This window comes from Amphiprion ocellaris, chromosome 3, assembly GCF_022539595.1.
Source record: "Amphiprion ocellaris isolate individual 3 ecotype Okinawa chromosome 3, ASM2253959v1, whole genome shotgun sequence".
Classification (NCBI taxonomy): domain Eukaryota; kingdom Metazoa; phylum Chordata; class Actinopteri; family Pomacentridae; genus Amphiprion; species Amphiprion ocellaris.
Window position 1 is genome coordinate 25,302,438 of NC_072768.1, and position 25,114 is coordinate 25,327,551.

At 39.3% G+C, this 25,114-nt stretch overlaps 1 protein-coding gene across 3 annotated transcripts in view; it reads left to right on the forward strand.

Moving 5' to 3' along the window:
* ankrd27 (ankyrin repeat domain 27 (VPS9 domain)) overlaps positions 1–25,114 on the forward strand; it is a 45,600-nt gene that overhangs the window by 11,925 nt on the left and 8,561 nt on the right. For all 3 annotated transcript variants that reach the window (XM_035945026.2, XM_023263394.3, XM_035945025.2), the window contains 20 exons: positions 1,523–1,633; positions 2,953–3,261; positions 3,399–3,458; positions 7,752–7,805; positions 8,236–8,301; positions 8,865–8,941; positions 10,932–11,053; positions 13,483–13,561; positions 14,186–14,318; positions 14,432–14,524; positions 16,221–16,342; positions 17,959–18,041; positions 18,570–18,685; positions 19,248–19,340; positions 20,031–20,228; positions 21,101–21,160; positions 22,060–22,176; positions 22,503–22,547; positions 24,287–24,403; positions 24,509–24,703. In XM_035945026.2, coding sequence (XP_035800919.2) covers positions 1,523–1,633; positions 2,953–3,261; positions 3,399–3,458; positions 7,752–7,805; positions 8,236–8,301; positions 8,865–8,941; positions 10,932–11,053; positions 13,483–13,561; positions 14,186–14,318; positions 14,432–14,524; positions 16,221–16,342; positions 17,959–18,041; positions 18,570–18,685; positions 19,248–19,340; positions 20,031–20,228; positions 21,101–21,160; positions 22,060–22,176; positions 22,503–22,547; positions 24,287–24,403; positions 24,509–24,703 — 2,250 coding nt within the window. The remainder of the gene's footprint in view (positions 1–1,522; positions 1,634–2,952; positions 3,262–3,398; positions 3,459–7,751; positions 7,806–8,235; positions 8,302–8,864; positions 8,942–10,931; positions 11,054–13,482; positions 13,562–14,185; positions 14,319–14,431; positions 14,525–16,220; positions 16,343–17,958; positions 18,042–18,569; positions 18,686–19,247; positions 19,341–20,030; positions 20,229–21,100; positions 21,161–22,059; positions 22,177–22,502; positions 22,548–24,286; positions 24,404–24,508; positions 24,704–25,114) is intronic.

Genomic DNA, 25,114 nt, shown 5'->3' on the forward strand with positions numbered 1-25,114 from the left:
TTTTACAGTTTATTACAAGTGACCCCCATGTGGGAGGTTTGAAACCAAAAGCCTGCAAAGTCTGCATTATATTATACACAATACTGTGACACTGAAAGCATATTGCAGGGTAAATCATACCAGCAACTTTACTGAAATTCATTGAATTTGTGTTTTCTTCTGGAGCTTGCAAGTATATCATGATCTTCATCAGTAGATGGAACATCCCCAGTGCAGGATTGCATTTAGATTTTTATGAGTACTTAAGGAGAGTAATGCACAGATTTAGCATTGCACTCCTTTAACATACAATTTGGTACAGGAGGACCAGACATATTTTGTTTGTGACTCCACATGTTGTTCTTCCTTGTCAAAACCTGCTACCTACCAACGTATTAGTCTTTGAAACTGTAAATGTTAAGCTTTGGATATATAATACGTTCTTTGCTATTCTTAGGATACACTTTCATACGCTGATCAATCACAGCATTAAAACAACCTGTCTAATAGTATGTAGGATGCTCCATGTGGTGCTGCAACACAAAGAGAACCTTGTCTGCAGCAATATTTGGGTAGATGGTCCATGCCACAGTAAAAACCACATGAATGCAGGAGTCAAGTTTTTCCAGTAGCCATACATTTGACCTGTCAGCTGTTTTAATGTTGTACATACTTTATGTAATATGTCTGACCCCAGAATAAAATACTTTTTTGTAGACATATTATTTCAAAAAATATAAAATTAGTGGGTTTTGAAGAAGTGCGGAATTAGTGCTACGCTTTGAACATTTTCAAAACATTAGTTTACTCTGACGCTTTTAAGGAGTTACTTTTTCAACTACAGGGTGTCCTTAAAGTCTGGACACGTATAGGAAATCTCATTAAGTATATACATTTTTTTTGCCTCCACAGATTAAATATGACTTTGTTGAAAGAAGAAAGAGTTGAACTGGTGCTTTTCAGTGTACATAAAGGATGGACATATCAAAAGATAGGGTTAGGAAAGTTATTTTTGGGGCTAGCATGAATTTTAGCCATGACCAATTCTTTAGTTTCGGCTGATACATTTGGTCATCCAGAACAGGGTTTGTCCACGACACTCTGCCCGTTTCTTTAAACTATTTAACCACCTTCACCACTGTGGAAAAGCCAAGTGGAATCCGTCTTGGATGACGTGTACTAAATTCATCTGCTATCTTTCAATATGTCCATTCTTCATGTCCACTGAGAAGGGCCAGTTCAACTGTTTCTTCTTTTGACAAGCCATTTTTAATCTGTGGAGGCAAAAACATTATAGTTAATGAGATTTCCTGTGTGTCCAGACTTTAGGGACACCTTGTACTACCCTGTAACTATCAATATTTCTACTCACAAACAGTAGTTGGTTTAGGCAAGAGTCCACTCTTTGTGTTATTTTGTGTTTGCCCGTTTTTCTGCTTGCTGACATCAGGCTTGGTTTGGTATCTGATGTTCCTGTTGTTCATTGAGATTCAGATTAATTTAGATAGTTATATAATTTCTTTCTGTCACTTATCACCTGCAGGTTCTGGTGCCTTGTTGTGGAAGTTTGACCGTCAGCAGCTATTCAGACTCTCACTTTGACAGCTATGTCCTGCAAGCTGTGGACAATGGATACCAAAGTGCGGATGGCAAGGTTTGTGTCCTGTCTAGCTGCTCTGCTTCATGAACACCGTCTCCATCAGAGGAAATACACAGTTACTCTTTTGCCTTACGGTACAGCAAACCATCAGCAAAACAGATAAACATTAAAGGTCAAAATGTGGCTGTGAACACACTAATACATTAAGAAAAACTAATACTAGTTTTTCAAAACTCATGATTTAAAACAAGGTATTTCTAGTAACTGTTCCCATGCCGCACTTTTGAAAGACTTTGAAAAACAGTTACCCTTTAACTAGCATCTGATGTATTTTAGGAGTTTAATATCTACTATCTTCAGGGGTATAGTTTCAAGGACTAAGTTGACTATATTGAATATTTCTGCCTCAGGGTTCCTTTGTTGTCCAGAAACTATTGAAACCCATTAATAAATACCACTGTTACATTGAATAAAATGCTCCTTCATTACCATGAGCACACACTGTAGTTTATTCTGACCTAATCCCACATATACCGTCTTGCTGCCCTGAATACTACAGCAGAACATGATGACTAATCTGCCACTGAACACAGTCCCCAACTAATGCACCTGTTCCCTCTTGTTATGTGAAAACTACAGTCAGCAGCTGTTTCAGAAAATCACTGACCTTTTAAAAAAAAAAAAAAAAAAGCTATATATTTGCGAGCTGTTTTTCCAGCTTGATGTCTCCAGTAGTAGGAGCCACAGACAGGTTAGGAAAGGCAGTATTGGCAAACAGACTGTCAATACTGAAAACACATTGTTGTGACATTTGTTGAAAGTTATTCCAAAAAAATACCTGCTGATTATCCTTCAAAACATTGAATGTTAGATTTTGCATCAAATGAAAACCATCCATCCATCCATTGTCTATAGACTGTTTAATCCTCATTAAGGTCAGGGGGGCTGGAGTCTATCCCAGCTGATTTAGGGTGAAGACAGGGGACACCCTGGACAGGTCACCAGTCTATCACAGGGCTACATATAGAGACAAACAATCACACTCACATTCACAGCTATGGACAATTTAGAGTTACCAATTAACCTCAGCATGTTTTTGGACGGTGGGAGGAAACCAGAGTACCTGGAAAAAACCCACGTATGCACAGGGAGAACATGCAAACTCCATGCAGAAAGATCCCGGGAATGCCGGGATGCGAACCGGGGATCTTGATCTTCAAGCTGCAAAACAAAAGTGCTAACCACCAAGCCACTGTGCAGCCCATCAAATGAAATGATAATAATTTCATTAATCAAATTTTGGGTTTGTTACCTCTATTTTAATTTTATTTTGCAGACCTTTCAATAGGTATTTGTCTTTTTGTGTATCGCAGGAGGTCAGGATCCAGGACAGGCAGGTCCAGCTGGGATTTGGTTCCTCAAGTCCTGTGTCTGTCCCCATCCTGTTTGAGGAAACTTTCTACAATGACCAGGAGCAGAGCTACAGCATCCTGTGCATCTCCAGGCCCATGGAGGTGGATCCGAGCCCGGCCGAGGTCAGCTCGCCTCCCCCCTACTGCCTGAAAAGCCTGGAGGATGTCAGGGAGTTCCTGGGCCGCCACGCACAGAAACTGGACAAGTTCATCCAGAGCTTCTGTCAGGCCTTCAAAGAGCAAGAGAGGAAGGGACTCCGACACCACATAGTAAAGCAAACTCTTAAACCTTCTTAGCATTAATATTTTTATTTTATTGCCAACATTTTCGCTTGACTTTTTAGAAGAATTTTAAAGAGGGCTTAGAGCAGCAGTACTAACAGCTCTCCTGTCTTCTTTCCTCTTAGGATTCGGTCAACAGTCTTTACACTAAATGTCTTCAGTGTTTGCTCAGAGACTCTCGCTTGGTGAGTAGAAACCAACCTGAAGGACCAGCTGTCAGCCTGTTACAGTGGAGACTGATGATGATAATGGAAGGTGTTACGGTGGAAACCTGAGATACAGAGACATAACTGGAAATCAGATTTTTGTTACTTGAAACAACAGAAATTTTAGGAATATTTAAGGAACATTAACTCTGACAGTCATTAATTTAAAATCTTCAAATGTTATTCTTCTGTATTTTTTACATAGTCTAATTGAAATTAAAACCCCTTCTTCTCTAATTTACTGTTGTTACGGCTCTCTCACATTGTACATCAGAATAGTGGAAGCCACTATTTGTTCTTGTTTGCAGTATGAACTTGTTTTTCATCACAGGATGGTACAAATGAACAAAAGTCATATGGGGTTATTTCCTCAGTTATCCAGTTGTGCATCATGTGCTGCAGTTAAAAGGATAATTTAGGTTTTTTTCTATTCGGCATATTTCCCAATAATGAGGCTGTTGTGGCTCCATGGGTTGTGCTAATTTTGGACCAGAGAGAAATGGCACAAAACTACGGAGCCCCTCTGGTGACATGGTAAAAAAAAATAAATAAATTGTGGCCACAATATAGCTATAACGTGCCCACGAAATACTAATTCGTTCGCACGAAATATTAATTCGTGGCCACAAAATACTAATTTGTGGCCACAAAATAGGTATAATGTGCCAGTTCGGTAAAGTTGGAAAGATATTCACAGATTCGGACTTCCGGCATCAATAACTCATGAGATATACGTTGTAAAAACATAAACGATGCCTCTTTCAAGTCGTTGTAAGCTAGACAATGTGCTACGAGGCCAGTTTTATCAAAAGTCGCTGTCTTTCAAGCTGCAGAAATAACATTGACGTCTATGCACAGCCGGCTGTGCGACGAGTGAACAGGGACCATCTGCAAATAGCAAAACTGCTGCCACAGCGAAGAGAGACACTACACAAATATTCAATTACTTAACTTTTATACACTGTAGTGTCACCAAAATCACTGGAGCCTTCAATTGTCTCCTGCTGGTCATACAACAACTCTTGGTTTGATATTAAATTAAAAAATCTGAATTTTAAGGAATTTTTATTATTGTCTTATTATTTTATTAGTCATAAAATTCAATAACTTCCCTCTTATGAACTGCAGAAAGATTAAACTCTGTCTAACTATCAGTTGGCTCCTGCTGATCATACTACAACTCTTGGTTTGATATTTAACTATTTTTCATGATTTTTAAGGATTTTTTTTATTAGTATTGAAATTGTTGTTATATATCTCAGATATTTTTGTTGTAACAGATAAAAGTGCTCATCCATTTTTTGGTAGATTGTAGAACATTAATAACCAAAAGTAACTGAATTTTATTTTATTTGGGTTGTTTATTGCCATGTGAAGTTGTGCACACTATTTAGTGTGCATGCTTGTGTGTGAAGTTTAAGGATTATGAGTAAATTAGCTTTGATGGCTCTTCTCTTGTTGTATGTGGTACTATATTTTTAGATCCACAGTGCACCTGTTTGTCCAAATACATGATACTGAATAGTAATGGAACCTGGAATCCTCATCAAAGAGAGGATCAGATAACACCAATATACCAAACTAAACTGTTTAGACTGTCTCCTCAAGTACTGACGATTAGGAAGGATAGTACAAAACAACATGTAAACAGTCACCACAGCATGTAGCTGTTGTATTTGCTCACTTCTGTGTGTCTTTCAGTTAGACTTGAAAACAGATGCTCAAATTTCTCCAAAAGCTTGACCAAACACATGCTAGTTGTCGTAGCATATACCCTACACACACCAGAGATTCATTTGGCTCAATCTCTCTAACAGAGCTGAAAAGTGCAGAATAGGCATGACCAAGAATAACTACTATACCAGTCAAAAATTTGGACACACCTTCTCATTTAATGTTTTTTCTTTATTTTCATGACTATATTGTAGATTCTCCCTGAAGGCATCAAAACTATGAATGAACACATATGGAACTATGTAGTAAACAAAAAGTGTGAAATAAATCAGAACATGTTTTATATTTTAGATTCTTTAAAATAGCCACCCTTTGCTTTGATTACTGCTTTGCACACTCTTGTCATTCTCTCCATGAGCTTCATGAGGTAGTCACCTAAAATGGTTTTCCAACAGTCTTGAAGGAGTTCCCAGAGATGCTAAGCACTTGTTGGCCCTTTTGCCTTCACTCTGTGGTCCATCTCATCCCAAACCATCTGGATTGGGTTTAGGTCAGATAACTGTGGAGGCCAGGTCATCTGATGCAGCACTCCATCACTCTCCTTCTTGATCAAATAGCCTTTACACAGCCTGGAGGTGTGTTTGGGGTCATTGTCCTGTTGAAAAATAAATGATGGTCCAACTAAACACAAACTGGATGGGATGGCATGTCACTGCAGGATTCTGTGGTAGCCATGCTGGTTCAGTGTGCTTTCAATTTTTAATAAATCCCCAACAGTGTCACCAGGAAAGCACCTCCACATCATCACACTTCCTCCTCCATGCTTTACGGTGGGAACCATGCATGTAGAGACCATCTGTTCACCTTTTCTCAAAGACACGGTGGGTGGAACCAAAGATCTCAAATTTAGGCTCAACTGATGAAAGCACAGATTTCCACTGGTCTAATGTCCATTCCTTGTGTTTCTTGGTCCAAACAAATCTCTTCTGCTTGTTGCTTTTCCTAAGTAGTGGTTTCTTAGCAGCTATTTGGCCATAAAGGCCTGATTGGCATCGTCTCTTCTGAACAGTTGATATAGAGATGTGTCTGTTACTAGAACTCTGTATGGCATTTATCTGGGCTCTAATCTGAGGTGCTGTTGTGATTTCTGAGGCTGGTGATTTAGATGAACTTAAACTCAGCAGCAGAGGTAACACTCAGTCTTCCTTCCCTGGGACCGTCCTCATGTGAGCCAGTTTTGTCGTAGTGTTTGATGGTTTTTGCGACTGCACTTGGGAATACATTGAAAGTTTTTGCAATTTTCCGGACTGACTGACCTTCAGTTCTTAAAGTAATGATGGACTGTCCTTTCTCTTTACTTAGCTGATTGGTTCTTGCCATAATATGGATTCTAACAGTTGTCAAATAGGGCTGTTAACTGTGTACCAACCTGACTTCTGCACAACACAACTGATGGTCCCAACCCCATTAAGAAGGCAAGAAATTCCACAAATTAACCTTGACAAGGCACACCTGTGAAGTGAAAACCATTTCAGGTGACTACCTCATGAAGCTCACTGAGAGAAGACCAAGAGTGTCAAAAGCAGTAATCAAAGCAAAGGGAGGCTACTTTGAAGAATAAATAAAATATAAAACATGTTTAGAGTTACTTCACAATTTTTTGTTTGCTACATAATTCCACATATCTTGCTTAATAGTTTTGATGTCTTCAATGTGTATCTACAGTGTAGAAAGTAGTAAAAATAAAGAAAAAAACTTTGAATAAGAAGGTGTGTCCAAACTTTTGACTCGTCAAGTACATCAGGTTGAAATAAACTGGAATTACACGTTGCTCGTAGTTAAAATTGTCACATTTTGCTTCTGACATTTTATTGACAAATAGGGGACACCTTTCCAGTGACACACCTGTAAATGTTTGACTTTCACATGGAGCGCTCATGCATCAAGTGATGAACCTGTAGAGAAGGAGTAGGTTTAGTCTAAAGTTTAGGATAGCTGTGGGACACATTTAAAAGAAATAGAGGGGGAAAAATGAAAGCCATGAGTAGCATGTTAGCAGAGCAGCAGAAGCTGCAGCAGCTTCATCTATGGCTATACAAGATGTGTCTGGATGCAGTATTCTGGCCTGAGATCACGTGTTTCAGAAATGCCCAGAGTCATACAGATAATCACTGTACAAATAGACATAGCACTAAAGTATCCTGTGGCATGTGTTTCTGGTTATGTACAGTGAGTAAAACATGAGACATCAAGATGACTGTGTGATGGATTGATTGAAACAGAAATGTATTCAATCTAGCAGGCGACTGAAAAATGCGCCATACCATCACCCTAAAATAATGAACTGAGAAGTCATGCGTTTTGAATGATGTGATGTCTGCACTGGGATACAAAAACAATGTACATGACTATTGATGTCAGGATGCCAGAATGCTTTGGTAGACTCTCTGTACTGTCATTACATGATGTGTAACACCCTTGTCTCTGGTCAATTTTCTGTCTAATCACAGTAACAGGAGGAGTTCAGCCTCATCCTTTGCAATTACTCACGCATTTCTTTGCATTTACTGGTATGATGATTGTGTTACTTTTCTGCAGAAACTTCTGGCTAAGCAGGAGCTTCAGATGACTCTTCTCAAACAGGCGGTGGAGGTGATGTCACTCTTGTTTCTTTTTCAAACCAAACATGCTGTTTTTGTACCATATCTATTACATTGTCTTTATATTGCTCATGCATTTGAAGTGACCAATAGCATTAGGAAATTAAGATGGATGAAATCAATGTAAACTTAGGTCAGCTCACAAAAATCAGCTTCAAAAATGTGTTTATTATTATTTTTGGCTTGTCCTTTTATATCAAGTCAACTAAAACAGTTGGAATTTATGTCTGGCTTTTGTCTTAGAAGTTATTCTTACTTTGCAGTATAAATCAAAATGTTTATTTCTTTAAAATTGCAAAAGCTCCATCATTGTGTCACCTAATTCACAATAACTAATTCAAAGCTTTGCAGATACATTTTAAATGTCACCGGGATTGTCTGACACCAATTTTCCAACGTTGTTTATCTTCTTGTTTTTCTAGATGTATGTTCATCATGGCATCCATGATTTAATCTTTAACTTTGTGGGAACGCTTGAAGCTAGCCAGGTAGGATTGCACGCCATGATTAAAAAATGCATGTTATAGAAATGAAATGACTGACTTCTGCTGAATTTTTATGCAGTTGCTGCAGCTAGTTGAGTGTACATCACAGTACAGCATTTGAGTTCTATGAAAACTAAAGAAAATCTACTTGTTATTGATGTTCACCACACTTCTGACTCAGCAGCTGGTACAACACCAGAAGCTCTAGAGGGTTGATGCTTTGCAATACTGAGCAATCATTTTGTTACTGGCTTCTTCTAGAGATCCAAATGTGTCTTGTGGTGCAGGTAAAAGACATCTTCATGCAGCAAGTGAAATACTAACAGAAGCTACAGTATAGAACATCAGACCACTCCAACATAAATTACTTTGTGAGATGAAATAAAGGAGATCTCAAGATTTTCCTTAAATCTGTTCATTTTTCTTTTCCATCAGTGTCTCTTGTTGCTGTGATGAAAACAGCACATAAATGATTAGTGCAGCAGCAGTTCCATGTCAATGTCATTGTAATCGTTGATGTAATAGCAGTTTCACACTCTCACTTGTTTATTGCTGCTCATCAACAGGATGCTGCCTTCAACAAAACTACCAGGAGTCTGCAGGAGCTGCAGCAGAAGGACCTGGGAGTCAAACCTAAGTTCTGGTTAGTTCAACACATCACAGCTTCAAAACACAATAGTGTTACAGTTAGAAAAGAAAAGATGGACACCATAACTCACAATTATGACTTCTATATCTTACAGTCACAGCAAAGAATCTATTAATTATGAGAACTTGATCTCAGTACAACATTATGAACAAAAAGAAAAGTACTCAAAGAGCACATTTCCCCATATGGCATTGTCAGAAATGCAGCATTTTTCTATTAGTTATTGATGATAAGAAATCACGGCAACATAGACTGTGACCATTTAATATCAATGCACCCACAAACAAAATGACCTTGCACTGAGCACGGGTGTGTGTTATGCATGTGTATGTTATGTACAGATACCGAATCGCATGACCTAAATATGTAGCGGGCAGCGGGACTTGATGGGACTCAGAAACACTCCCATAATTTTATCAGTTGTTCCTTGTATCATTTCTGACGGATAAGTCCCGATAAATGCACAGCGGTGGATTTATAGTAGGATCGTAATCATGTGATCGCAGCAGGCTGCTGATGTAGTGTCCACATGTTGTCATAGTTACAGTGACGCCATGCTGCTATCTCACAATAATACAGAAATCTTTAACAATCCATGGATCCAGACTAAAGGCCGCATCACTGCCAAAATCTACTCACTTGGTCCTTGTGTCATTTCTGACCTTCCCTGAAAATTTCATCCAAATCCATTAGTCCATTTTTGTGTAATGTTGCACACAGACAGACAGACAAACCAACGCTGATCGTTACATAACTCCACCGCATTCCTTGGTGAAGTAGTAAGGTCCCATTCACAAAATCAATTAATGGGGACAGGGGTTGATGGATAAATCAGACTTCGGATAGTTGTTATATTTCTGATCTGTTGCTTGTTTAAAGTTCACATGGGTCAGATTTGCGAACTTTAAGGGAGGCGTAGACAGAGAAATAAAGACAGAAAGAGACAGGTTCATGGAGAAAGAAAATGGGAAGTCCATTTTTAGACATGTACTCATTTCCAGTAATCTGACAGCAACTGAAAATGTCAGCTTCATGTGTAAATGAGCACTGCTCGCTTTTTGGTAACAGTCGCAGTGCAATCTTCCTGGAGCAGACCTTGGAACACTTTCCATATTAGTTTTACCACGACATAAGTGTGAACTACATGCAGTCCCATTTATTGACAAGCACACACAAGCAAGTTGTGTGAAGTAATTTGGGGAAGGCTTTTTCCACATTTCACCACCAAGTCGAAAAAATCACAGAAAGCAAAAAAAAAAAGTTGCACAGCACCTTTCTCATTCACTTTGATCTAAAATTTCGCATCTAAAAAAAACTTTTCTGACCATGTTGCTTGTATTTATGTGTGTGGAAAAACACAACTATAACATGGGTAGCTTCTTTAATGACTTCTACTTATAAATGATCGCCAACATGGAGACAGGATCAGTCGGAATCTAACAACAGGTCACTGAAAGGAAGCGTCTTCTTGTTATAATGCTTTGTCTTTGTCGCTGAAGTGGACTTCTTGTTCTGTTATTGGTCCAAAGGTCAAAATTCACAGACAACATTTAGTCACCTTTATGTGTTAGTAATGTTTCAGAAAGCTCTCCAAAAAGGTGTTGCATTGAGGAGCTGTACTGTATTCAGATTACATTAATAAACAAATTTAATCCAGAGGATAAATAACAAGCAAACATGGTCGTCTTGAAAAGGAGTGTGTGAATTTGGTTGGTACTTTAACATTTCATTCACTTGACGCATTTCATTCATTTTACAGTAAGTGCAGCCAGACTCAAATATCAGACTTCAGAGTGACCATGAACATACCATCAGATAGAGCTTTCTAAACAGCCCTTTCGTCAAGCATGAACATCCATGCCATCCATGTGGAGGAATTTTTATCAAGTTGTTCTCTTCTAACCTCATTTCACTAAGGAACTTCTAAGGAACTTTTTGGTATTCCTGACCTGTCATCTTTGCTACTGCTGTTATGTTTCTGTAGCATAAACTTGTCACGGGCAAAGCGAGACCTGAGTCAGCTCAACCAGCAGACGTCGCCCCTCCTCAAACTGCTGTGCCTGCGCAGAGTCGCCCTGACTGCCACCCAGACCCCCAGACGCACTGGTAATTAGTGTGTGTGTGTGTGTGTGTGTGTGTGTGTGTGTGTGTGTGTGTGTGTGTGTAACTACACTATTCAATGACATTGTTCTGAGTTCTCCCCACTTGTAGTCGTGGTTGTACTGTTTTGATCGAGGTGCAAACCTTTATATTTCAGTGAAAACTGAGAGGAAAAATGTGATAGCGAAAAATGCCCAGTTCAGAGGGTTAGAACTCCATGTTCTTCGTTTACTTTGCTCCATCTCAGTATCAGACGAATAATCTTCAAGATGTCTTGCTGATAAATTTAAGTTGATAAGTTGAATTTAGTTTGTTTATCTAAATAGAGCTGTTTAGCTGAGCTTCATTTCTGCCACCATTTAACTGGACTGATGAGTCTGAATTTGAAATATTTGACTCTGACAGAAAACAAGGCAGGTTTCTTGCAGTTGTAGAGCGGCATTTGTCCAAATGGAAATGGGAAATTGGTGAGAATGAGTGAAGAAGTAATGCTGAGAAACAAATTATTACCCATCAGAGAGGCATCCTAAATTCCTGGACAACCAGTTTAAACATGCACATAGTCGTATAGAACATAGAGTCCTGCAACAGATAGTTCGACCCCAATAGATTTCATTTCAGCATCATGGAGTCAGCCTGGGATTACATGAAGACATGAACAACGCTGAGACAGCCTGAATGTCTGTCTTAGAGCAGCCTACCTGCCAAGTACCTTGAAAAACTCTGCAAGTGTGTCTCTGACAACTGCTCCTGTTTTAAAAGGAAAACGTTACTTATAACCATCACTAGTTTGTTTAAAGCATCTTCACTGGACAGTTTTTTTTTCCACCCGTGCCTTTTGCATAATGCTAAGTGTAAATCATTCAGTCTTACACATAATTGCGGGTGGTGTGTGACAAATTAAGCACCCCTGAATTAAACTTCTATACTCCTCTAGAGAAAGTAATCAGATCACTTTCAGCTCAGAAACATTTCTTGAAAACTAAAGCTTTAGTCCCTTGAACAAAATGGCATTTATATGCAGTGACCTGACACAGTAAGATATGTGTAAATGTCTTTATCTTCTGTTATTCACATAAAACACCTTATTTAATATTAGGGCTGGGCATGCGTTAAGGCATTAATTAACACCGACAATTATTTTATCGCACGTTAACGTTATTATCAAAGTCCGTTGCTAACTGGCTCTGAATACACAGAGACAAACCATGGATCACAGGAGAGCTGGATGTTGAGCACTACTTAGGATGAGCGTCATCATGTCTCACCCAAACTAACAGTGGAGGGAGGTTTCGGCAGACTGGTTGGATGCAGAAGAAAGAGAGATAAACTAGACAAGATAACAAATGCTGCAGTGAAGTAGTTAGCTATAGATTGCATTCTGATTAGCATTGTGGAAGATGTCGATCTGAGGAACGTTCTTAGGATCGCAATGAATGACGGCATGTATGAACTCAACCTGCATCACTAGCAGGCGACCCACAGGGGCTATAGTCCCCGACGCATAGACTGTTTCTGCTGTTTCCTGATGAAAGAAAACTGTTGCTGCTGGTTCCTGTTCAGAAAACATAAGAATGCAGATTTATGAATGTTAACTTGCTGTTGCTGAGAAGGTTAGCGTTATAATGTTATGATCATGGCTCTGGACTCTGAGGGTAACTTGTTTTTCTATAACAAACCAGATAAAACGTTAATGCCCTTGCTGTGGCAAACGGCTTTGGTTTGATTTGAGTTGACTACATTTATGTTTAAGTTGAAATTTACAAGAAATGTTTTAACTGCTACTGTGTAAAGGGAATACTGCTGTTTAAAAGCACTTTATTTATTTAAAGTGTTGGCAAACCAAATGTTACTGTATTTTCATATAACAATACTTTAAAAAGTGCAGAATACACTATTTTTAAAATAATCATTTAATTTTATGTATAACAATGCCATTAATTGCAGAACATCATGCAATTAATTGCGATTTTTAAAAAATTTTTAGCGTTGCCCAGCACTATTAAATACGTAACTCAGTGAAATGAAGGATTATCAGTGTTATTGGCTATGTTGTGTAATCAGACGGAGTCAGTCGGTCATATCTTGGGACAGGCAGATCTCGCGTGTCCGCTCACTGTGTGTAATCACATCAGCAGACAAGACAGTCCCTGCTCTGTCGCCTATAATGTGTTTGCCCAGTTTGCTTTGGAAAATCCAAGCTTATTGGCTCACAGTAGCCCCGCTGTCAGTTGGCAGAGTAGTGCTATGCATTCCTAATTGATGTTTGTCAAGAGGCCCATTTAGTCATTAGGTTTGGACAGAGGTAAAGTGTACAGCAGCATCAGGACATAGCAAAGATGAAAAGCAGACAGGACAGCTGAGTGAATATAATGAATGCTATTTTTGTGTGTCAGTGTTATTTTCAGTAACTAAATGTGTGCCCTCCTCTGCAGTCAGTATAGAAGCTGTGAGTGCAGATGACCTCCTCTCTGTTGTCCTCTATCTGCTGGTGAAGACGGAAATCCCCAACTGGTGAGCATGGAAGGACATTCACTGTGATCTTAGACTTTATAGGTGAAATGAAGTACTGACTGAAATAAAATACTATATCACAATGAAAATGAAAAAAAGAACTGTACCTTGACCACTTACTCACTGTCTTTTATGAAGACAAAGCCATTCCCAGGAAAAATCTCATACTGGAGATATTAACATTGTTGTATTCATAGTTGTCATCAAGGTAAACAGTGGCTAATTTAAGGAATCCAAAACATAGACATTGTACATAGTTTTGCTTTCTTTACAGTTTTTTTCTCACCATATAATTCTACACATTAGTTGTGATATCTTTGTTTTATTCCACACTGTAAAGCATACTAAAAATAGAGAAAAACCTGTTAAGCAGTAGTAGAGTCCAAATGTTTGACTGGTACTGTGTATTGTTAAGGTTCCCATAAATTGTGATTTTAAACAATACTAGGAAATGAATTGTGTGCTTTAACATGTTTTACATAAGAATCAGAGTTCTCGGTCACCAGTGAGAAAGTCGCTGATTTGGTCATTGACAATGGCTATTCAATATGGTTAGTTCACTTCGTTGATACGGATGAGCTGTGTTCTGTCTTCAATCTTTAAGTTCCTTTTGTACGTCTTTAGGATGGCCAACCTGAGCTACATCAGGAACTTCTGCTTCAGCCACTCCAGCAAAGATGAACTCAGCTACTGTCTGAGCACCTTCGAGGCTGCAGTGGAATACATCAACCTGGGAAAGCTTCAGGACACACACTCTGTGAGGCACAAGCAGACGTACACAGGGATTGAAATTTGATTCTGCCATGCCATGTATCTGAGCAGCTGTTTGACAGTAGTGAAGGTAATCCATGTCTGTTTTTCCCCACTAAGGGCTCAGGTGAGCTCAACGACAAGGCTCTGTTCAAGGAGAGGATGAGTCTGCTGTCTCAGAGCGCTGCCACGCCCATCCACTGTCTGTTTGAGGTGAGCTGCAACACTCAGCAGCTGCTGAATCACAGACTCCATTCCAGTTACTGAACTAAACACCAGGGGTTAATGTCTACTTTGATGCAGATGTACCTCCACCTGCAACTTCCTCAAGTGGAAACCAGATACTGGTGTCAAAAAATTCATCACCAATCATGATAGTATTAATGATAGATCAGAATCTAACATGTAAAATGGTGAAAAACTGCACATTAATTTACATTAGCTGTGTGTGGAGCTTAAAGCTAATGGACAGTGTCTTGCAATCGAGTTTAATAGTTAACAATCCTGCCAAATGTAGGTGTTTCTGCTGTTATAGTCCTGATATTGTAGTAGGTCACCCTCTGTCAAACCTTGGTTGTTTTGTTAGTTACTTGTCAGTTACACATCAAAGGGCACGTTGAGAGTAAAGCAGAACTCAAAAGAAACAGAGATGATACAAGAACTGTTGGCAAGTTACATCTTTAACTTTGGAGTAAGAATTTGCTGTAAGGCAGTGGCTCTCAAGCTGTTTCTGTCAGGCAACTCCTTCAGAGGACTAAATAACTCACTGACACCATATCAAGAGCAGCGGGGAGTATGACATCCTCAGCTGTTGTATGTGGTTTCCTGCCCTTGGCAATTCTATATGCAACCTTCTGCGACGGCGTTTGTGCTTTGCTGTTCACCGATGCAGCTTTTACCACGCGATTTTCCTGCTTACGGTATTCATCAAATTTTCTCAAAAAGAAATCAAGTGGCTTCTTGACGTGACTGTGATGTAATGTCTCTATGTCTCTTGTTAATTTGTTTGGTCTCATACTGACAGCTGTGAGAGTTTTCTGACAAAACACACAGGGGTCTGTCTCTCCTCACCTCCAACCACATTCACTATGAAGCCAAGAGCCTCGTCATATTATCTTGACTTTTTTTCAGGATGTTGTGTCTTGTGTGGTTTCTGCTCTATTTTCCTTTTCGTCCTGGTCAAATATTTCTCCATTCTGTTCAACTATTGACAGCTAACCACCGTGGACAGAGCAGGATGAATTGAGGAAGGTTATAATAATAATAATAATAATAATAATAATAATAATAATGATAACTGTATTTGCATAGCACCTTTCAGAAGAATGTTTCACAAAGTGCTTTGACAGGTAGAACATAGTGATAAAAGAGAACTTTACTGGAAGGTGAGTCTATAAAAGTGGGTTTTAAGAAGTGATTTAAAAGAATTTGCTGATTCGACAAGCCTTATCTCCTGAGGCAGGTCGTTCCAAAGCCGAGGGACCCTGGTTACCGTGACGTTGCAGTTTGAGTATTGTTGTGTGTGCGCTGCGAAAAGGAGGCCGATGTTTCAACAATAGTTCAGCTAATTCGTTCCACGTACATGGACCTATTCCTTCCCGTTGCTTGCCTCTTCGCCCCTCCACTTTGAGAAACACCACTGTAAGGGCTGGATCTGTGGGACTGGCATGCAAAGAACAGCAGCAGTGTAAATAGGTACAAGTTAATGAACTTTATTTTAACAGGGCTCTCAGAGAGCTTTTTAGAATCTTACCCGCAGCCCAAAACCAAAAGTTTGCTATTTAAGACCAGGTACACAAGGAAGGGAGATAAATTCTCATATTTCCAAAAATGAAATAATCAAATATGAGGCACCTTTTACTTCAGATCTCCTGCTCATGCCAAATGTATGTGTGTGTGTATGTTGTAGCACATAGCAAATGGAAATGAAACAGAAGTGGAACGTCTGCTGAGTGAAGGAGAGGGTGACGAGGATGTCAGGATGTGCCATCCTCTCTGCTCCTGTGATCTCTGTGACCTCCAGCTGTCAGGGTTAGTGTCCAGACACACACACTGACATTCTGCACAGCATATGTGTTCTTCCCCTGTCCCAGTGAGCACCGTCTATGTTCTCTCAGCTGGCTCTGAGGCATGAAAATCACTTGTCAATGTATATAAGTACAGGTGTTGGTAACAATAGACTTGATAGTAATTTTAATGCTCTCTTTCATTTGTTGCTGACGACTTCTTAACACATATACAGATGCTGCAAGATGGAAGCACAGTGTCGCTCTGGCCTGTCCTCCTCACTTGTTTTTGTTTTAATGCAGCTAAATTCACCATATCTCAGTTCTGGTATTTTTCAGTTTCTGTTGTTAGATGCCAGAAGTAGTGTGAAATACGTTCACAGCTCAGGACATTGTTCGTTCCTTATACACGTTCTTCAGCAAGGCAAGAGTTTGGGCTGGAGTTTTTCCCAAGTTAGCCAAGAACTTAATATTCGCCCTTCAACATTGTGACAGAGGACACTTCACTCACCTGTGAAAAGGAAGCTAGTCAGTCAGCTGAAGTGTTGCTTTTTCCACATATGTTGAGATGTTGATCAACACTATGATGTGCTTATTGCTGTGTGGCTGATGAATCGTGTGCTCAGCAACAAATGTCCTGTTTCTTTTTCTTGTCACACCTCGTACATTAGAAATGAAACTGTTTTGTTTTCCAGTATTACCCCAGATTACTATTTCCTTTTTTTCTCACACCATAATTTCCCCCTTTCTCCATTTTGTGTGGCATCAGAGCTGTAAATTAGGAACGAAAAACAATTTGCCCTTTCGCTTCCTGTTTCCCATAACCAACCTAAAGGTCCTCCTAATAAATATGGTGGAGAGTCAAAATTGGTCCTCACAAAGATAGCAGTTACTAAAACAACCCTACACAATCACACACATGCAAAGGGTATTTAGTACCATTTTGCAAACAGTGAAACAATATGTGTACTACCGTTCAAAAGTTTGAGGTCACTCAGGCAGTTTCATGTTTTCCATGAAAACTCACACTTTTGTTCATATGCTAACATAATTGCACAAGGGTTTTCTAATCATCAATTAGCCTTTCAACGCAATTAGCTAACACAATGTAGCATTAGAATACAGGAGTGATGGTTGCTGGAAATGGGCCTCTGTACAACAAATCAGCCGTTTCCAGCTAGAACAGTTATTTACCACATTAACAATGTCTAGACTTTATTTCAGATTAATGTTATCTTCATTGAAAAAAACTGCTTTTCTTTCAAAAATAAGGACATTTCTAAGTGACCTCAAACTTTTGAACAGTAGTGTATGTGCAGTAAAACGGGCAGGAACACTTTGTGACTCCAGTTTGAGGCTACTTTCACATAAGTTTTGTGTTCTTGTGGAAATGGGCAGAACAGCAGTGAAATACAATAGGACACAGGAAGATAATAGTCAAAAACTGATGGGACTTCACCAGGTATGAAATTTGCTCCAGTGTTTTGAGGAAAAACAAGACTGTCATCATCTATGAAATTAGGCAAAGCCTGCATTGTTGTGAATCCATTGATCATAAAATCTCTTGGGCTGCTCCATCCTGATTGTCATTGGCCATTAATTACTGCTATAAACTGACGGGTTGTTGACTTTGTGTTTCAGGCGATTGAATGATCCGTCCATCATCACGCCGTTCTCCAGAGATGATCGAGGTTACACACCTTTGCACGTCGCTGCTATCTGTGGTGAGTAGATGCTCTCACTCAGAGAATATGTCATGATTTTGTTTAATACCATGAGCCATACATGATATTATTATTACATATAGAAACTAGAAAAGCACTCAGAGAGTGCTGTACTCTGCCAAGGCTGTTTATTCTCCCATATGGCATTGTCAGAAATGCAGCATTTTTTTTTTTTTTTTTTTTTTTTTTAATGAATGTAGCATTTGTTTGTTAGTTATTGATGATCAGAAATCACGGCAACATAAAATGTGGCCATTTAATGTAGATGTACCCACAAACGAAATGACCTTGCAATGAGCACAGACATGTGCTATGTATGTGTACGTTCTGTACGGATACCGAATCACGTGATCTAACTATGTAGCGGGTGGCAGGAATTGATGGGACTCAGAAACACCCCCACGATTTAATCAGTTGTTCCTCGTTTTTGAGTAATGTTGTGTACAGACAGACAATCGTAACATAACTCTGCCGCCTTCCTTGGCAGAGTAATGATAAACCAACCTGTGTGTGTGTTTTGTTTGTCAGGTCAAGCCCAGCTGATTGACATATTGGTACATAAAGGAGCTCCAGTCAATGCCACGGACTACCATGCCCTAACACCACTGCACCTGGCCTGTCAGCGTGGATACCAGGGAGTCACGGTGAACATATATCACATGACATTAAACGCACACATAAAAGGCAAAGCAGAGGGTAAATGAGAAATAAGCAACAGATTAATAGTAATAACATGATTCCGTAGAAATGGACATTATGCTTAATATAGCATCTCTCTGTTTTAGGCTTCAGTAATTCCACCACCTCGATGCTTTTAGTTTCAACTTTACTTGTTCATGTGTTGGGCTGCACAGTGGCTTGGTGGTTAGCACTTTTGCCTTGCAGCCAGAAGGTTTCCGGTTCACTAAGCGCCCGCTACCACGAAGGTAGAAAGGCGATGTTTAAGTTACTATTTACTTAACAGGGTGGAGCTCTCTCTCATTTTTCTCCTTCAGAACCAGTTTCCAGTTCCAACATGTATGGCTGAATTACTTCAATAGTACAACTTTTCATTGTGTAGTAGTAGTGTAGTTTTTCTGAGCAGTGTGCCATATGTGAGCTGGTGTGCTTGAGCTGCCGTGAGTGGGGATAGGTGAACGGACATAGGGACAGGGGTGACGAAAATCCACAAATTCTAAAGAGTTACATCATGTTTCTGTTTTCTAGCTGCTGCTGCTGCACTACAAGGCAAACGCAGACGCTCAGGACAACAACAGCAATACTCCTCTGCACCTCGCCTGCATGTACGGACACGAGGATGTACGTCAATCACTAAATTTCATTATTACAACCCCCTTTTCTTCCCAGATTGTGGAGTTTATTAATCAGTGCTGTGGTTCCTTCGTCCACAGCGCTAGGAACTTTGTTATTTTTTCTGTAAATTCTGAGCAACTTGGATCATTTTAGCTTCCTATAGAGATAAACTGTATTCACAAAAACTAACCAAACATACAGAAAAACACTGTCTGGTTTGGAACCACTGGATTAGTCAACAAATGAGACATTTTTTTTGGTCAGTTGAATAATTTGGTTACCAGACTGTTGATTTAAAATGCTAAATATTTGCTAGTTAGAGATGCTTTTTTCTTTCTTTATTTTTTTTGCTTTACCTTTTTATATAATTAGAAAATGAATTACCTTTCAGTTGGCTGCTTTTGATTTGGATGTAGTAATTTTTGGTTTTTCTGTATTTAAATTAGACATTAGACAGATAGACAGACATAGATAGATAGATAGATAGATAGATAGATAGATAGATAGATAGATAGATAGATAGATAGATAGATAGATAGATAGATAGATAGATAGATAGATAGATAGATAGATAGATAGATAGACAGATATATAATGAAAATGACTGAGGTTCAGGGGTCAGAAAATTCCTTTCAGTGTGTCTTGGGAAGAAAATTCCCCTCTAATGATGGTCATGCTGTGTGTTGTGTTTGTCAGTGTGTGAAGGCCTTGGTGTACTACGATGTCCAAACATGTCATCTGGACCTTCAGAATGATAAAGGTGACACAGCGCTGCACATGGGGGCCCGCTGGGGTTATGAGGGAATCATCCAGGTGCTGCTGGAGAACGGAGCCAGCACCCACATCCTGAACAAGAGCAAAGAGTCACCGCTGCAGTGTGCACTCAACTCCAAGGTCAGCAACACACACACGGTTGAGAGACGAAGACAAACTGCACCAAAATGTTAAGATGTTTGTTGCGGTTGCAGGTTTTTACTTTGCAGGATGCTGCCTTTCTACAGTTTGAGCTCAATGTCAGTGCAACGCTCTGTACTGAGGCTGGCTCAGGTATCTTTAAGACTTGAGACGAGCTCGTCTAAACTGCACCTGGACTTTGTAGTCAGGAATCTGGGTCTAAAATATGCTGAAGTTCATGGAAACTTCAGCAAATTTTTCCCTTTAAACATTAAATCATCATTTAAAAACTGTATTTTTTGTTTGCTTTGGTTATCTTTGTCTAATATTTAAATTTGTTTGATCCTAAACATTTAAGTGGGAAAAATATTCAAAAAAATAAGAGTTTGAGAAGGGAGCAAATACTTTTTCATGGCACTGTACATCGTATCGGCTTTAGCTTCTTTACACTGGCTCCCAGTATGTTTTAGAATTTTAAGGGCTTATTAATATCTTCTAAGGTCCTTTATGGCCTGTCTTTCCGTTGCATTTCTGTCCTCTTTGTACCATCAGCAATGGTGTGTATAGGCAATGCTTGGAAGGGGAAAAAGTTTTTGCTTTAATGGCTCAAGGCTCTAACACGACCTCCTAGGCCAATGACTGTATATGATTTTCTTCTTGAACATGCTTTTTTATTAGAGCCTTTCTTGATTTAATACTTTGGTTTTATTTGCTGGCTTTTGAATTCCTGCTCCAAAAGCACTGCAAGGTATATTACTATTATTATTACAGATTCTGCAAAAACTTCCTAAACTTCCATCTTTGTTATGCACATAAACTAAGTGGAACACTTTTCAGTTGTTCATCCATGTATGTGTTGTATTTACCCGTAGATCATCATGTTGTTGCACTCAACCCAGAACGGACGTCAGCACAGCGGCAGTGGAGTTGATGTAAGTCTCATCTGCTCTCAGGTCTTCATCAGATAGAACTCCAACCTCACAACAGTTATGACAAATATTCATATGACCCGGAAATTATGACAAATTAGACAACACTAGCAGAGGTTAACTTTAAATTTGTGTGCCCTGCAATGCCAACATTCACTGTTTCATCCTTTCATTATTTTTTTTGTTTTTTCCTTTATGGTTCATTACACATTGAAGCTCCTGCTATGCATATATATAGACGTATGCTTTTGACTTGTGTAATAATCCACTTGATAAGGCGGTGGTAAAAGAGGGTATGATTCTCGACAGAAAATGACACTTGGACTTGTGCTAAAAATGAAAATGCAGCATCAATTCTTCTGTGAACCTGCATGTAGGAGCTCAACCTGTCTGCTGTGCAGCAAAATGTTTCATTAAAAAAAGCTGCTCTGCCACATGTGTAAGCTGGGTACCTGTATGGAGCAGCATGAACGGTGACACTGTTGATTTTTACAGAAACAAGGTGCAATATCATCCCTCTTCAAAGCTTGCATCCATTTTTTTCCATCAAAAAGATTCAGTGTGGTTAAAATACAAATCTTTGTTGCTCAGTATAGCAGGTACCATGTATAAAGAACTCAAGAAGTATACAGTAGCGTTCAAAAGTTTGAGGTCATCCAGACAATTTCATTTTTTCGTGTCTAGACTATTTCTGATTCATTTAATGTCATGTTCATTGAAAAAACTCCTTTTCTTTCAAAAATAAGGACAATTCTAAGTGACCCCAGACTTTTGAACAATAGTATATGTAGTATAAACGGAAGCTGATATTTTAGCTGTACTTCGTTTAAAGTGTGGGGTGTTTGCATTTTCAACATAAGCCTTGATAGATTTTTTTTCACTTTCTTTCTGTTTCCTCTCAGTCTCCCAGTCGATCCCCTTTGGCCTCAGACTGCAGCAGCCGTCGGTCCTCGGTGTCCAGCACATCCTCTCTGGGCTCAGAGGCCAAACCAGAAGGAGATCGAGTTCGACACAGAGAGGTGAACTATGGCACAACACGCAGACAGCAACAACCAGACAGTAGAGAAGACATCTCACTGGCTTGTTCTCGTATCTCAATCAATGAAAAATCTGAAACTGAAATGAAATGCAATTGGAAAAACTACAACGTCAATGATACTCTACCCTGGCTGCAGTAGCTGCACTGGTGATAACTGAAGTGGCGTTCCCCATGGTGGTAGCTGCTGTACAAACAGTTGTACTAACCTTCATGAGAGGCTCCTTGAATACATATTACTTCAGAAGAAGAACAAGGCTGCTGTTGCATCGTCTTGTCTGACGCTCTCTGTGTTTGTTTGCTTGACAGGTGGAGAAGCTGCTGCGTGCCGTGGCAGATGATGATGTGGAGATGGTGAGAAAAATGAGCAGCTTTCTCATATAAACGTCTTGCTTTGAAGAAGTAGACTCGAGTCTAGGGCTGAAGCCATTCCTTGAGTTATTTGACAAATGCGAATACTAAAATTTGTTGAGGCAAAATTCTCTGAATCAAGGCTTTGTTTAAGCTACTACATACTATAGACCCCAGGTCTCTAGCTAGTGGACTGCTGTTCATGTCCTGACCCACGCTTCATTCTATACAGACCACGACCTGTAATCAATAAACTATGAGGGGATTTTAAATTTGACGGGACGCTTCTATTTTAACTTTACGGCATTTATTAGATCAGAGGCTGAACTACAAAGACAGTTTGACATAATCAGACTTTCTTTGTGCGAGTCGGCTTGACAAAAACTAAAACCTCAGTCAGTTAACAGGTATGAAGGTGGTTTTCAACTTTCTTTATCAACTCAGACTTTCTGCTTCAAACTCGTCCACTCAAACAGGAGCCAAATCAACTGACCGTGTGCAGCTGCTTCAGTCAACATGTTGTTTTAATGGAGAACACTGAGGAAAATAAAAATATATAACGGTAAAAAGCTGTCACTCGAAATTATATAAGACAGTAATACTGGTAGAAAACTGTTAAAAGTGTGTAAATGTATTTATTTTACCGATCTTTGCAGCTGATTATTTCTAACAGACAGCTTCACAATAAAACTATCAAACGTCATATATTCAAACTAGTAGCGGGACACGATTAAAAAAATGTGTTTAATTATTTAAAGGCTTTGCAAATATTTGTCAAATAGCAATATTTGACACAAAAAATAAAGTTTTTCAATTCAAATAAATTTTGGTTGACAGATGAATCAATGACTAGACATGTGCGTGTTTATAATTTAAAATTTATAAAATTTTAGAATGGGACACGTAGAAAATGTGATTTTGATGATTTAAAGCCTGTATTTATGGCACATGAACACAAGTAGTTCAAGGACCTTCAAAAAGTTGAAAATCCATAGATTTATTCTGTTTTCATAGTTTCTGATAAACCACCACCTACTGGGCTGGAGTGTGCATCAGTGTTACCAGTGTGCCAGAAATTAGGGAACTGAGAAAGGCGCAATTAAATGCGTAATTTTTTAACACGTTATTTTTTCTGTAATCAATTAATCAAAATTAATGCGTGAAGTCACAGCCCTAATTGAAACATGATAATGTATTGAAGTGCATGTAGGTCTGACAATGTCTCATAATGAAGGAAATCACTTTAATTTGTGGCCAAATTAAAGGGAAACAAATGTTACTGGTTGAATATTCTCTATAATAAATACTAATAAAACCAATCAGTTTTCTTATTTGTGTTCTATCAGTGGCAGTACCAGCAGTTTAAACGGACCAAACATAAAAACATATTTATGTGATTTCTGCATCACCAACTAAATAAATGTACATATATAGTATAGTGCAGGGTATTGTACATATATGGTATAGTACAGAGGTATTCAACTAAAACACAAAACCATGGGAACCTACAACACCACTGTTTTATACATACATGTACAATACACCACAGATGTCCGCCCGTGTTCCACCAAGACGGTTATTTCTGTTTCACAGCGCGCTCACTTCCAATTTTTGATGAGATAACGCGCATGCTAAGCGTGAGATCCGATTACTCGATCAATTACCAGAATATTCATTAATAAAATGCTAGCTGCAGCCCTACTTGAGTCATCACTGTTGTCACCTGTATGTGTCTGTGTTAGGTGCGTTACCTGCTGGAGTGGATGGATGAAGATGAGGAGGATGAAGGAGACATTCGTTCTGAAGCTCTACTCTGCCACCCACTGTGTCAGTGTCCGGACTGCGCTCCCACTCAGAAGGTCTGACAGCTTCTCCGGCAGAAACATGGCAACCAATTTAATTTTTCTACTTGAAGTGTGCATATTGAAAAAGTTGAATAATCCTTATGTGATGTGTGTCTACAGCTGTCCGTGTCGCAGGCCGGAGTTCTTGGCGTCAACAGCTGCAACGTTGACGGCTTCACACCGCTTCACGTTGCAGCTCTGCACGGCCACGCAGCGCTGGCTGCTCTGCTGATCCGCCACGGGGCTAGCGTCAATGCACGTACCAACCAGAGCGCCACGCCGCTTCACCTGGCCAGCCAGAACAGCCATATCCAGGTAGGAACAAAGTGGCCTAGAAGTGGTACAAGTGAGGCTGCAAGCTTTCACTGTATACAGTCATAAACAGAAATTTACATCCAGTGACCAGGGATATCATATATACAATCATTTACTTTTTTCAAATCTGTGCTGGGTTCTTTATAATTTCCCATTGTAGTCTGATGAGTGTATCAGATGGATTAAAATTGGCTCAGAGGAGTTACCAGCTGGAGTCAATTGTAATCATTTATGAGAAGTTAAGAGGCTGATTAACATAACTTTCAACATCACCAACACTGATGATTCAATTTGCGGTGTTTTCGACCCAGCAGATTTTGTCATGTTTTCACATCACCTATAATAACTCTATGAAATGACCAAAATGAATGATTGTTTTCTTTATTTGTGAGAAAAAGTTTTTGAATGATT